Genomic DNA, 15,369 nt, shown 5'->3' with positions numbered 1-15,369 from the left:
ATAACTTACGTTATAATAGTATAGTCTATACGTAACGTAATTACTACACACACACAAACACACACACACACACACACACACACACACACACACACACTCACACACACTTTGCTGTAAATAGGATCTCCCAGGTTGTCTCGATAAAATTGCTGCTGAAGACGGAGGAACAATATGAGGAAGTGAATAACCTCTTTGAGTTCCAACCAGAAAATGTACAACATTCACTTTCTTTTTAAATAAATAATCGACTAAATTAGGCGAAATGTGTCTTTTCCATATATTGCTTACAAAAAAGACCCTGTTTCAGGATTGGAGCACTCACCGTTGAAGAAGCTCTTGACCTTCAGGTATCCGACGCTGAGCCGCAGCACGGACAGTTTGTCGAGGCGCGCTCGCACGTCCTCGGTGAACGGCAGCAGACTCGTGAGTTTGTCCAGCTCGCCGTTGAGGCGGTCGCGATGCCGCTTGGACGGGTTTGACTTGATGCCATCGGGAGGAGGAGGTTTGGGTCTGTGAAAACAAGGAGGAAAAGACATTAAAACACAGAACCACAGAAGTTAACAAGCAAATTATCCAATGTGAGAAGCTGACAAATCTGAAATATATGATCATTTAAACCAGGTATCTTCATGGTTTTCAATGTATTAAACAGTTATAAACGCAGTTTCATGTCTTAAAAAAAACTGGGCAACTATCCTCAGATATAAAAGTGTTTCATGTGTGAAAGGTGAGTTTAAATGCATTATTTTCAGATGTATTGTTGTTATTTTGGCCTCTCAGGATTTAGCCGGGTGGAACATAGTGTAGCCATGGGAACCATGTCAACAGGCTGATGACACCTGTTATAATCACCTCACCTTTGTGTGTGTGTGCGCGTGCGTGCGTGTGTGCGTGTGTGTGTGTTTTTACTGTTTTTCTAGTGTAGCATAAATTAACTATAATTGCATTTCTTGGTGCAAAACAGTGTTGCAGAATAACAATAAATGCTCCGTAAATGCTATAATAATCGTCCTAAATGCTGCAGCGCTGTCCGGATAAGGAAACTGAGCGGAGAGTAAATAATCCCCGTGTGTTTGTCTGCAGGTCAGCAGATCAGGTGCAGCAGAAAGCGTCTCTGTGTCTGAAACTGAACTCCACTGACCGCGGTAAAGTGGCTCTGTAACTCAAAGCAGACGCTGTTCTTCCTCCAGAGGAGAAGCTGTGAACGCGTGGAGACACCTCTCATGTTAAGCTGCTCTTTGGAAGCATGCTTTAGCTCAAATCTGGAATTAAAGGCATTATTATTTAGTTTTCTCTTCCTGTAGTGTCTTATATGTACATGTTCTCTCCTGTCACGGTAGAGGCACTAAACACAAGTATGAACAGAAATTGGAAGCATTAAAAACACAATTTCTCACCATTAATAGCTTTTTATATTACAGATAATAACTGTCACCTTTTGTGTCTTTCTGGGAAAGTTGTGGCTTTCTTAACCAAAGTTTGGATGCTTTTTGGGTAATTTCGGGGATTTTTCCATTCATACAGTTTAACCACAGTATCAGATCTCTTTAGAAAAGAGGGACTTTCTTAAATCATGATAACAGATGATTAGTATGTGTTCCCGTTTATGTCCAAATCAGCAAAGAAAACATTTATGGCTTCTCAGAAATAACTTTTTTGCTAGATAATCCGATTTCACTTTGAATTTAATCCAACTCAGCAGAGAGAACAATGGAGAGTCAGTTAAGGTCATCGGAGAAAATATCAGAATAGAAACAAGCTTTTCTTGGTTATTGTTATCACAAGTCCGCGATACTTCTTCTTTCCCCCTGAAGAGAACATACTGACGTTTCCGGATCATGATGAGTCTGACTTCCTCCACAATAAGTCTAAAGTTGACACACTGTTGTTCACATGACAATCAACAAATCAACAAACAAACAGAAGGCGCTCTTTCCCCTCAATGACACTGAAGCACTTTTTGCAACATGAGGCAAAAAAATGTAAAAGTTCTGCAGCTTTCTTCAATCAAATATCTACTTCTACTACAATAGAAACGCAAGTGTTCCATAGTGATGTCACCATGTTCCGGAACTTTGGGTTTTTCGCCTTTGCAGGCCATTTGCATGCCATTTGCATGCACAACAACCTATAGAACACACTACAGGGAAGAGAAACCCTGGAAAAGCGATAGAGTGCCACAGTGACGCGTCCTAAAACCCGGAAGTAAACTCCTTCCGGTTCCTTCGACAAAAAAGCAATGCAATTTCTCCATAGGATTTAGGAAAATAGCTGGAAATAAGGTCTGTGGTTGACACACATTTAAGGGACGGATCACGTTTTGTTCAGCCGGAAAATCTCCACACGTCTACCCTACTTTTATAATTTTCGAATCATAAATCTATTCGCCAGAAGCAAAATGCTAACGTTATGCTATAAACGAACTACAGCAGGGTTTGTTTTAACAGTTTGCAGGAGGTAGGTACTTTCAAGCAGAACAGGGTAAACAAACTTAGCGGGAGTGTTTACGTGTTCGGTGTAATGACGTACAACGGCCTCCACAATTTCTGTAGTCCTATTCAGCCACTAGGTAACAACCATCGTCAACTCTTCAGAAATCACCAGTGGGGTCACTGCTGATGGATTTAATGTCGTAGAACAAAACGTGATCCGTCTCTTCAATGTGTGTCAAACACAGACCTTATTTCCAGCTATTTTCCTAAACCCTATGGAGAAATTGCATTGCTTTTTGGCGAAGGAACCGGAAGTGGTAAAATGCTAACTTCCTTCCGGGTTTTAGGACGCGTCACTGTGGCACTCTATAGGGACTCTTTAAGCTTTCAAAGAATCTCAGCAGATGGGTTTTTGGTTTCTTGCTCAAGAGCACTTCAACAGAGCGTGTGGTTGTTGTGGGAATTGAACCTGTGACCTCAGGTCGGTCTCCCACAGTGCAGCTGCACGTCTGCTGCTCTGCCACTTAAATCAGCTTCAGATGTTCTGCCTCCGCCGGGGACTGTAGGTCAGGTGAGGCCAATCACGTCGCTCTCTGTGTCTGGGTGTGTGTGCGTGTGCGTGTGCGTGTGCGTGTGTGTGTACCTGCATAGCTGCATGCTTTCTCTGCAATGTAACCCTTTAACCTACTCACAGCTACCTCCCTGTTACACAATGTCCCGCCTGAAGTTGCAAAAAACATTGACCAACTTCTGAGTTACTGGCAACAGGAGTGAGGAAATAATTTGCATTTGTACGAATAAAAAAAATAAAGATTAGGTCAATCAAATCAACAAGTTTAATTTAAATTCAACATAATAAGCAGGAATATAAAAAACAGTTCAAAGGGTTTAAATGTATGGTTTTATGTATGAGTTTTTTTCTGATTTTATGCTGGTAAAAAGAAGAAATCTTTCAGCAGATGTAAAGTTTCACAGGATATTTCACAAAAGAATCAAACAATATATTTACCAGGAGAGAACTGTACTGTAAAATATGCCAAATTCAGACAGAAAATCCCAACCAGTGTTCAGAAACAAATGTGCAGCTCACAGTAATCTAACTCTGGTTATCGACAGATGTGTGATTTCACACTTTAAATCCGTTACACTGTAAAAAGCATGACGTCGGTGCAGCGCTGTAACTGCAACGTAAATGTGTAAAACGTTAAACCCTCATCTCCTGTAAATAAGACATCTGCTTCCAATAATACCGCAGAACACGACCTATCTGGGATCGAGGAGATGATATCTATCGCTGCATTCCTGACGGCACAACTCCCTGCAAGAACAATGAGCGGCCAGTGTTGTTGCTTCTCCGTTATCTCACAGATCTGCGTGTGTGTGTGTGTGTGTGTGTGTGTGTGTGTGTGTGTGTGTGTGCGTAGGTTTTTTTTTTTGTTGGACTTGGAAGAAAAAAAACAATCCCCTGCGTTTACACAAAGGCACTTTGTCTGGAACCGGGCAACGACACCTTTGCAGAACAAAAGAAACGAAATACGATGTTGGCGTCTGCTGCTGGAGGTATGATACAGCGGGGAGGCCGAATCAGGCAAGAATAGGCGATACCAGAGTAGATATTTAAGGATAAAAGCTGCGTATATATTCTATATTTGGTCATTTAAATGCCCAAAGTTATATTCATTTTTAACATGTTTATATATATATACACAGGTATATATTATACCTGTGTTTCTTTTCATATCCAGATGAACATTCAGGTGTAAAAATCGGTTGATATCAGTCCAAAAAGTCGATAACAGATACTCAGAGCCAACATTTTGGGATTAGAACTGCCAATATTCTAAACTTGATGAATTCAATGCCAAAAAACGGTTGATTTACATTCATTTGATCCCGTTTGATCAAATAAATATTCGTCTTTATGCGTCTTTTAATATCTAATGTGAATCCCTTTGAAATGCTTTGCTCTTTCAAACAAACTTGCTGGTACGTGCCAACAACAATTTCTCATTCTACTTCACAAACAACAGCGGTGCGTGAGTTACTGCCCCATAAAACATCGTAATTAACATTCTGACAGTTTGAGAATTACATAAAGTCATAAATGATGATACTCTGTGGACTTTGGACTGATGACAGTTCATAGTTAAGAGCAATGATTGGACTTGAAAGGCATAAGATCTCCATGTACAGTATGTAGACAATCGGTCTATAAGGCTATAGTCTATTTAGCCAAGTCATATACAAATACATAATATGATACAAAATGTTGATGTTTTATTCATTCTTATATCTTTTTCCATTATGTTTACTTGAAATAAAAGGTTATTGATTTGACATCCTCATCAATCACCACTGACTACCAAAACACAGGAAGTGGAAACCTCCGAAATAGAAGCATAAAATCAACGTCACTGTTTTTCTGATGCTTACTGATGTCATAACATCTGGGAAGTGAATCTGTGACACTGATGTCTGTCACATGTCAGTCATAAGAGAAACAGCTGCTCTTCAGCATGACTTCTCAGCAAAACCCTTTATTGCATTCATTTAGATGAATATCTTAGCATCGGATTGTTTCCCCTTTTGTCATGAACCTCTTTCTAAATGATTGCATTTGGTGATTTATTTTCAGAATCAGAATCAGAAGTACTTCCCACTGCAGGGAAATGTACAACTTGGTTGATTTGGTACAGTGAATCCACACTTTGCACATTTTGTATGGCTTGTAATCTATTTTTGTATTTATTTTCTTGAGCTAGATCCATCCCTTAAGCTCTGGTGGGAATTGAACTTGAGAAAATCCCTGCAGCCAGGCTAAAAAAATTGTCCCCTGTCCCTCTGAATCCAGGGTCAAGCTAAGCCCCTCCCCTTCAGACCGACCCAACTATCCATTCACCACCACCAGTGTCTAGACCCCCGGGGGGTTTCATCGGATCGGTTCTCCCCTCCCGAATGATACTTCCTGCACAACGGGGCCTAATCGCTAAAATCGCCATTACATTCATTTGTGTATCTCTGCAATAAATATGTATTCTTACATCAAAACCGTCTCTCCTGATTGAAATAGCATAACTTGGATTGTTCAAGAAGTACTTTGCATTAAAGTGATGTAATGGAGTCTGCATACTTGTTGTTTCATAACTTTTTCACAGACTAAGAGAAATCACCATACATGTAAATGTTCTGCTTCTACAGTGTAAACATAAAGGTAAAGCGCCTGGGGACACACTGCTGTCACGCCTCCTCTCTCACACACTTACTCACCATTTCCTAAACAAAGAAAAAGAAACGAAAGATAAACCGAGAGCAACTTTTCCCTAAAAGAAAAAAGCAGAGTGAACATGGGAGAGTTATGTAAGCGTTTGCGTGACACTGAACTATGTTCATTTGTGTTGAGGGAGGGAGGAAAGAAACAACCCCCCCAAAAAACACCCAGAGACACGGAAGGAAAGACAGGAAAAAGTATGTTGTGGCAGCGAAGGAGGAGGAGGAGGAGGAGGAGGAGGAGGAGGAGGAAAAACACACAGCGAGGCTCAGATTACGCCATCCTCCTCCCTCCCTCCTCCCTCGTGGAAACATTGCGTGAGAGCCTCTCGCTCCACGTCCTGATTATGATTAATGCAGGTAGTACCACACACACACTGAAACCACGGTTCTGGCAGGGTTCTGACCCCGGGCCTGCGGTTCTGTGCGAGCCGTTAACGCTGCCGTGTGGCTCGTAAAAGGCAGGAGTCACAACCTGGGAAGCTCACAGAGAGCAGCTCCTATCTGAAAAGGCTCAATCCAATTCAGCATGGTGCTCGTCAGAAAGGTCTAAATAGGAACTATTCAAGCGTGTTGCATTCAAGAACATCTCTGAAATGTTCTTTGCATTAACGGGAAAACCCACTTTAGCAAGAAAAATGTCTTTACAGCAATACGATGGGTGTTAATGAGCTATTCGAGCGTGTTGCATTCAATGGCATGCCCACGAATGTTATTAAAGCACTATTATGGGTGTTAAGTAAATGGTCTGCAAATGCTAAAATCCCACACTCCCCCCCCCCCCCCCCTACCTGAAACGCCTCCATTGGACTCCATTGTTTACTTTCAGAACATAGTGACATCACTATGTAAGCCTCACACTTCAATTGGCTAGATCTCCAACATATTGTACGTGATAGGCTAAGGGGCGGGTAATCTCTAAGCGGTTGACCAATCTAAACAGAGCCGGCCAGCTAACCAATCAGAGCAGACTGGGCTCTGGTTTCAGACAGAGGGTGAAAAGAGGTGCTGCAGCACAGGCAGTATGAGAAAAATAAAGGGCTTTTTGAACATTAAAGCATGTAGACATGTCCCAGGAGAGACACTACATACTAATTAAAGAATTATTAAAGCATGTTGCATTCCATGACTTCTCCAAGCATGTTATTTAAAGCACTGTGATGGGTGTTTAAGGGGATTTTCAAGCATGTTGCATTCAGGAATATCCCTAACATTTAAAGAACCTTAAATGAATGGTAACGGTGCTTAAAGGGTTATTTTAGGACAAAATGCTAAGTTGATAGTTCTGGTTTGCTTTCTTTTCTGTGCGGTTTGGTTTTCGGGTGCACAAGCGGATCGAATATAAAACAAATGACTTGCGAGAGGCGTGTACAATATATATTACTGCGGTGGAAGTAACTAAGTATATTTACTCAAGTACACTTTTGAGGTACTTTTCTTTAGTGTTTGAAATGTACTGTATGCCACGTTCTAATTCGCAGAGATCTTTTCTCCTCCAGTTTGCCAAACGTTGTTTATGATATGCGGTGCCCTATCTTTGGCCCGGATTTCAAGCAAACCCGCTCATCTTCATATTAATGTGTCCATCTCATCAAATAGTAATCTGTGGTTTGGTTTACTTCCTGTTAATAGGTCAAAAAGTGTTTTTCTTGCAATTAAATTAAACCAAAGCCACGACAAAATGTGAGTTTGAAAGCACCCAAAACAACAGGAAGAGTCTATTTTAAATGTATTTATTTGAGGCATGTTTAGTCTTGCACTAAGCAGACTGTCCATCTGGGGTCATCACAGTCTAGTTAGTAATCAGGCATAAACGTTCTTTATAGTACCATAATACAGCCACTTGTCAGATCACATTTTGGTGCAAAAATGAACCACTGCCCCATTTGCTCCTGTAAAAAACACTGCCTGACAAAATAAAGTTCCTGAGAGATCCTTAAAAAGGTCCTGATGAACTGAGAAATCACAATTAAAGGAATTTCTGATGCCACAAAGAGGTACAAAGACTCCTTACAGAACCATTTGAGCATTGTTAAACACATTACAAATACAATGTAGTCCAAAAGGCATTTTCCTACTGCACATAAAACCCTGCAATATTCTCATATTGTGTTTCTCAAAAATGCAATTTGAATATGCATCCGCTTTAAGATAAATAGACTCAAAAGGAGGTAGTATTATGATTGATACTGATGTGGGGTTTTCCTCCCAGCCAAAAGTCAATCAAAAAACAACTCAAAATGCCATTCTCAGAAAGGAAGGGAAATAAATAAGTCAAAAGTTTTATAAAATGTGCACACGAGTCTTGGGAAGCCCTGCTGCATCAGGTGATATAATTAGGTTTTTTAATAATCCTGCAGCAACAGTTTTCTTTATGTTCCATGGTGCAGTGCTGTTGGACTTCAGCACCCAGCATTACACAACCACAGCCGGGAAAACACACTTTATGGTCTTTATATCCAGGACAATGTGGCTACTATTGCAAACACAGAGTGCAACTTATGACCTACTGCATGCACTCTTATTACCATGTAACTCAGGCTGTAATGCACACTCCTCTGGATATGGTTGCACAGCTGTAACTCAGTAAAAAAAAAACTATTTATCTTAAAAAAGAATAAGAAAAATACATAAAATATTATTTTAATGCAATAAAATCATCAAAAAGTCATTAATGCGTGGTGTGGAAATAGTACATTTAAATATGTTCTTAATCCTGAAAAGAAGCATGAGTAGAGTTTGTGTAGTGGTAGTAGGCCTACTGTAATATTTCTAATATATTACAGTGAAAGTACAGTACGCAGTACGCAGTACAATGGGTCACCATAATACAGGGGTATTAAAGGCATATAGAAAGTACAATAAAAGCATTGTGCACAAGCTTTTTATGTACCCAATACACACTCTGTGATATTATATGAATAACTATAGAAGTATTACACAGTTTTTACAGTTGTATGCTTGTTTACTTACATTTTCTGCACCGGCTTCTTCCGTTTCTTTGCAGCGTAAAGCGACGTGTTCGCCAGCATGGTGAGTTCAACAAAGTAAGGTAAATGAAAAGTGGCTTTATCCCGGGTTTTTAGGAACAAGTTACCGGTACAACTCGGTAGATTCACATCCCGCAAACAACAAAAACGACAAAAATAATAAAAAGTATGAAAAATGAGACGTAAAATCCCCTTTACGTCCTCGCTTGGTTCGCGTAGAAAACTTCCCTCTACGCACTTTATGTGATCCAAACTCCGAGAAAACGTCCGCTAACTATCACGACTTTTCATCCTCTGCCGCTTTATGTATATCCACTCCGATTTACCGCAAATACCGTGACTTTTGAACGTTAAATAAAAAAAAAAGTCCCCAGAGGATTTTTATGTAAGTCCTCCGCCTGCGCGTCACCGCCAGTGTGATTTGACAGGGCTGCTGGCGCGCGCTCCCGTAGCCGTGTGTGTGTTTGTGTTTGTGTGTTTGTGAGTGTATGCGTGTGCGTGTGCGTGTGTGTGTCTGTGTGAGTGTGAGTGACACTTTTGCGCGAGCAGAAATATTTAAGGTGGACCAAAAACTGAGACTAACCACAGAGGAGGAGGAACTGGAGGACTGCATCTCTACCAGGAGACCTTAAGAGGGAATTTATTTTCTATCCTATCATATTACACTAGAATTACAATAATTGATGTATTAATACATTTTCATTTTAAAAATAAAAAACCACAAACAAATTATAATGAAATAATAATTATAAGGATACAATTAAAGCATTTACATTTTTTATAAATGTAACAAAAATTATTATTATTTATAGAAAAGAATGCATAGTTGAACTTGAGTAGGCGGCATAATCAATTCATCTATTTAAAATAACAAATATTACAGTTCATTTAGCAAATGTAATAAATACATTAATAAAATGATGAATAGTGTACACTAGAGCACTGGTTACAAATATGTGGCTTGAGACCCCTAAGACGTCACCAAAGCTTCATGATGGGTCACGACGAGACCATTTTGAAGACAACTTTTTTCTTTTAAAATATACAGTCGGTCTATACATTAGGTTTTCATTACATTTCTGTAAAAACAAAACCTTTAAATGCTGCAGATATTTGTTGTTGTAGCATCTACAATAAGTTATTTTTACTTTGGAAAATGTTGAACCAAGGATTTGTTACATTTCTTCAGAGTAAACGCATACAAACCTTCCTTAGGATTTGTTAAATAACTACTAAAAAGCATTCACTTGAAGCACTTGTTGATCAAAGTGCCTGAAGGGTTGCTAGAAAGGCCCTTCCTGCATGCAGCATGTTTGACCGAAGAGCTTTTGGACATGGCGGAGCAGAGAGTTCACGAGTCGTCGTCAGAGTTTGGCAGCGAGTTTACTGCTGTGTAAATGCCACCTCTGCATGTCGCAGTAAAAGGCAGCGCGGCCTGCGGTGGCGCAGTGGAAAGTCACCGCAGCTCATGCAGCATGTTTCCAGCTCCGCCAGGGATTATACAGCGGTGCAGTTTAGTCATGGCTTGCTGATGATGAGGAGCAACTGGCTTCTCATGCCCCTCTGTGAGTCCCTGCAACACATTCATTATCCTGCTGTCAGACTTCACTATCATTTGTTTTAAACTGCCTGCTGTAAATCATTCTGTGAATGTCTCAATTAAGAGCAACCACTGCTCGGCTCCATTAGCAATCTCCAGATCACAGAGATATTAAATTAAAGCTTTGCAGGCCTAAATAAAACGGTCATCCTCCTCACAATCAAGCAGCTCAGAGGACGCTGCAGACAGAAAGAGCTCTGTGAAAAGCCTCGTAAAGAAAAGGAAGGAGAGAAGGTATATTCAATCAGAGTGTATTTAAACAAAGGTTGCATTTTAATAAGGCCAGAGGGTGGCACATCGCAGATAGCTGTTGATTTAACTGCCGTGTTTAGTGATAAACAAAACGTCCTGCCATGGCAACATGCAGCCAACAGTTCCTCCTCTGCACAGTTACGCAAAGCATGCACAAATGAGAAGTATATTTAATCACAAGGGAAGAATAAAATAACGGCTTTATATAAGATTCCTTTGTATTTGGTTAGCTATAGCGCTCCGACACATTGTACGTGATAAGGGGCGGGACATCTCCAAGCGGTTGACCAATCGCAGAGCAGACTGGGCTCTGGTTTCAGACAGAGGGTGAGAAGAGGTGCTGCAGCACAGGCAGTATGAGACAAATAAAGAGCTTTTTGAACATTAAAGCATGGAGACATGTCCCAGTAGAGGCACACAGCACAAATATGAACCTGAAAACTAGCAGAATATGTCACCCTTGAATTTTCTTCATCAACATATTTGCGAAAGCCTTTGGTGTATTTCTGCCTCTTTGTAGGTGAAGTATAATGAGAAAGCAGCCATGAACCAATTGTTCTGAACTTCAAACTCCAATAACAACGTCTCGTCATAATTTCCATGCAGAAGAATCCTGATGCCTGATACTTCGTATTATTTACAACAGGGATTTTGAAAGTCGGCAGCGCCTTACACAACTTGAACCCTCATGAAGAGAAGTCACAAATGAAAAAACTCCAGTTTACTTTACAACCGTCAGATGTTGGATGACAAATATCGACTTATTTCTCCCTGACATCGAAGTTTTGTGCCCTTCAGTTTCATAGATTTGGTTCCTGGCGTGCTGCAGCAAGTAGCTCACCAAGAACAAAAACATGGAAATCTATCACACCGACATTAAAAAGAATACAATGAACAATACAGGAATATTTCTAATTTATGACCCTGCTAAAGCCGGTTCTCCTCTCCCTGAGCGTAGGAGGACACGGGGACTGACTGCCAAATGACCCGAGCTTTGGATAAATATGTACATGCACCTTGGCCGTTTCATCATTCTACCAGTAAACGCAGAGTGAAGCAACAGGGGAAAAACAGAACCCTTTACCTGGAGATAAGCTGCTCTGGAAACTGTACTTGGAAAATCTACAAAATGACTGTTTTTTGTTTCTCTCTTGGAGCACATCTCTGCAGCAGGTTCAACAATCTGGCAGAAAGAATGTAAAACAAAGAGAGGAGGCGGGTAAAGCGGCATATTTTTGATCATGAAGTGTATATCAGCTGCTTCTTGGAACATTTCATGCAGATTGTCTCATAAAAACTACATGTTTTTGTCTCTCAGATGGTACGTTTCCGGTACAGCGACCAGGTCGAGAGCTCTCAGACATACGAGGTCTCAAATTAGCATCCGTCGCAGGGATAAAGGATGTAGATCAAGATATGATTAAAAGGTCGCAGCCTCTCAAAATTACAGGCCTGCTGCAGTCTTGTTATTTTCCACGTCAGGTCCTCCGGGTCAGGCGGGGCTCGAACCGGTGCTCCTCCTGCAGCTCTGGTTAGTGGTGAGGCAGACGGAGCACACTCAGCGGGCTGCAGCTCCGCTTAATATCCGGGACAGGCGTGTACTGGTAAATCGGTGGCAGATGTTGGCATAAAATGGGAATTTTCAGTGGTTAGTTTGTACCAAAATGTGGATAGGAAGTAAAAATGCTTTTCATTACTGGTTCAACATGCTTTTATTATAATCCTCCACCAATACGAAGAGAAGGGAAAATCCCCAAAAAGCACAATAGGGCCCCTTTAAATAAAGCCTCTAATGGAAAGGCCCCTACATCCTAATTACTGAGCGCCACAAAGGACACTTTGTTTGTGGAGAGTTTATTAGACTCAATTTAGCACCACGTGTTGTCATCTTATAATGTGTTAAATACTTGGCTTGAGGTGCATTATTGTTCGATTTGAGAGTGTTTCTAAGAAAGAGAGGGTTTAACACGTTCAAAATGTGCAGAAATTAAGAACAAAGGGTTTCGTTTTGCTCCAGAAAGTGAGTTTGAATCTCAAACAGAAGCTAAAAGTTGCTTTATTAGCACAACACAAAAAGAGTGTTTTATTCCTATTCTCCAAAGCTGCTCTCCAGAATGAGTTAGGTTACGTTAAGCCGCTGTTTCCTGGCCCAGTGTGACGTTTAAACTGCAATTAAGGAATCAGACTCTCATTTACTGAATTAACTGCAATTATTTCTATTCATGTGCAGGTTAATGATGGATTCTAGCACCTTTACGAGGCATTTGTGCAGGAAATCTGGGTTTGTTCCTGTATAAATTGTATCTGTTTCTTGTGGCAGTTTGTGGCTTGTTTTATTGTGCCTTTATAGTTTATTTACTGTGGTTTTATTGTTGTTTATAAGATGCTTTCGCCATGTGTTTGCCATGGGAAACGGCTGCCTGCTATCCCAGTTTCACTCAAGGGAAAATCAAACTCAACTGAACAGGCTTGGATTTGATAGCTCTTTGTGTCAAAAATCCATCATTTGGACTGATGTTTGTGCAAGTATTATTTCGTTACAGCCATTGCGAGGTTAACAGTCAAAATAAGGTGTTAACACTGCAGAAATAACCAAACACAGCCTTAAAATGTGGTATTTTATTTGAAAAGTAAGCCAGTTAAAGTGAGATAATCACATTTTTCTTGTGTAAAACTGAATAATTCATGTCATCAGTGCAGTAAATCACCTTATTCCACCTATTTCACTCCAAAAAAAGTGTCTTTTTAATCCATTTTCAAAGTAAAAACTCCAATAATGGTGTGTTTCTCACAGAGCTGTGTCATATATCATGTTCTCATGACCTTTCAGCTCAGTCCCTGTTTACAGGATTAGGCTGCAGAAATTGACAGCTTTATGAAAAAAGGTGCCATAATCCTTAAAGAAATAGCTGTGGTATTAGACGTCATGTTTTGTATTATCGCCTCACACAGCTATATTTAAATGTCACGCCTGTGTGTTTCTTTGTTTGGATTACGTTGTATTCAAAGGCTATAACATGATCTTTCAGGAGATGTGTGAAATTATCTACTGACACTCAGCGTCCTTTCAAAATAAAATAACGTTAGTGCTCTCTTTACTCTTATTTAGCGGCAAAAACCAGGTCAACATTTATCCAATTCTTTGATTTATGAGCATCTCTTAATCAGCTGCACCAGGTGTGCCGTTAATTAGCGAGTGTTAGCATGCTGCTAATGGCTAATGTTAGCATGCCGCCACCCTGTCTTCTATGGGGTTTAAAACACATGGTTAACATTGTGAGTGAATGTGGAAATGCAACAAAACTAGTTGTCAGCAGTATTAAGTGTATTAAGATGCAAAAGGTGACAACAAAATGCTGGAGGTTTACTTAAACGGTAGAGATTATGATTAGCATGCAAAGAACATGAACGTACACTTGCAGCTGATAACATTTCCTCAAACAAATTGCTAACAAGCCACAGGAGCAGCTTTTACGAGCTATAATGTTCAGCTGTGAGCCGAGGGAACAGGAGCCGATCTGCAGAGGTTATTTAGAGGGTTTTTAAGAGGTTTCTCTGAGGTTTTTATCGGGTTTTTAAGAGGTTTCTAGAGGTATTTTGGAAGTTTTTTAGAGGGTTCGTGGGAGAGAAACTCCCTCTGGAGGTGACAGGGATTTTAGCCTTTGCAGACCATTTAGATGCACCTATATAACACACAGAAAGCATAATAAGGCCTCTTTAAACAACAAACTTACCATCCATATGTGTGTGTGTGTGTGTGTGTGTGCGCGCGCAGCGATATGAAACTGAATCACAGTGTTGTTGAGAAACACAAACGTCCTCTGGATAAATAACAGAAACCTCATCCCGACCTGGAAGCACAGATTTGTTTTAACATATTTGTTTGGACGAGCGTTTAATCCATCATCCCGCCGTGTGACTAACCGAGCATGCTGGGAAATGTTTTCGTCAGCCGTGATACTTTCCCAAAGTTTTTGTTGATGAATCACTTCAGAGGAAAAAAACAAGTCCTGGAAAAAGAAACAGTTTTTGAGCAGGAGATGAAATGAAAGAGAGCGTTGGAGGTGCTGAGCCGTTCGCTAACTAATTAACTGAAAAGTAAATGGGAAGACAATAAAAACGTCAACAATATTAAAGTTGTATTGTTTGTACTGATTTACTAGTGTGTGGTGGTCGACCTCCTGCCATTTTAATAACTGAGATTTGTTTTAAATAAACAAGTTTTATCTTATCCTGTTCTGTAGGTCAAAAAGCACTTTTATTGACATCGTAAACATTGAATTAATTAACTTGATGGCTTTCTTTTTTGTCTTCTATATCGATGTGTAATGTTAATTCAACTGCATTTACAATGTAATGTTAAGTGTTAGTGGTCCTAACTACACGTTACACTGAGAAAAATAACATATGATTAAATATTAATATAAAATATAATGAAGTAAAACAAACATGAACTATATGATAGAATAAAATAATTGATCCGTAGAGTTGAAATTCAGTTTTTTCCTCAATGTACAGATATGGGTACATGTAAAAAGAGAATATGTACAAATAATAATTTGAAGTTAATAATATAGAAGTAATAATAATAAAAAAAGACTTCACATACAAACACTCACACTGGGAGAGCTCCATTCGCACGCAAAGGTGCCGCTCTCTCCCTCTTTGTTCCCACATTCTCTTGTGGTGACCTCACAGTGTGTGTGTGTGTGTGTGTGTGTGTGTGTGTGTGTGTGGTTTCTTTGGAAGACCGGCCCTTGGATCGAACTCCGCCAGCCCCAGACTTTTATTATTGCTGCAACACACACACACACACACACACACACAC

General features: G+C 40.1%; 1 protein-coding gene across 1 annotated transcript in view; it reads right to left on the bottom strand.

Annotated features, from left to right (window-relative positions):
- ahr2 (aryl hydrocarbon receptor 2) overlaps window positions 1-9,089 on the bottom strand; it is a 37,265-nt gene extending 28,176 nt beyond the window's left edge. The window contains exons 1-2 of the mRNA XM_010778753.1: window positions 8,673-9,089; window positions 323-510 (exon numbers count right to left, since the gene is read on the bottom strand). Of these exons, the coding sequence (XP_010777055.1) occupies window positions 323-510; window positions 8,673-8,731 (247 nt within the window). The 5' untranslated portion in view covers window positions 8,732-9,089. The remainder of the gene's footprint in view (window positions 1-322; window positions 511-8,672) is intronic.
- Between the last annotated feature and the right edge of the window lie 6,280 nt (window positions 9,090-15,369).

The sequence above is a fragment of the Notothenia coriiceps genome, unplaced genomic scaffold (assembly GCF_000735185.1).
Source record: "Notothenia coriiceps isolate Sejong01 unplaced genomic scaffold, NC01 NC01_scaffold00019360, whole genome shotgun sequence".
NCBI classification, from domain to species: Eukaryota; Metazoa; Chordata; class Actinopteri; order Perciformes; family Nototheniidae; genus Notothenia; species Notothenia coriiceps.
Note: the sequence above shows the minus strand (reverse complement) of the source record. Positions and strands in the feature narration are given on the sequence as shown.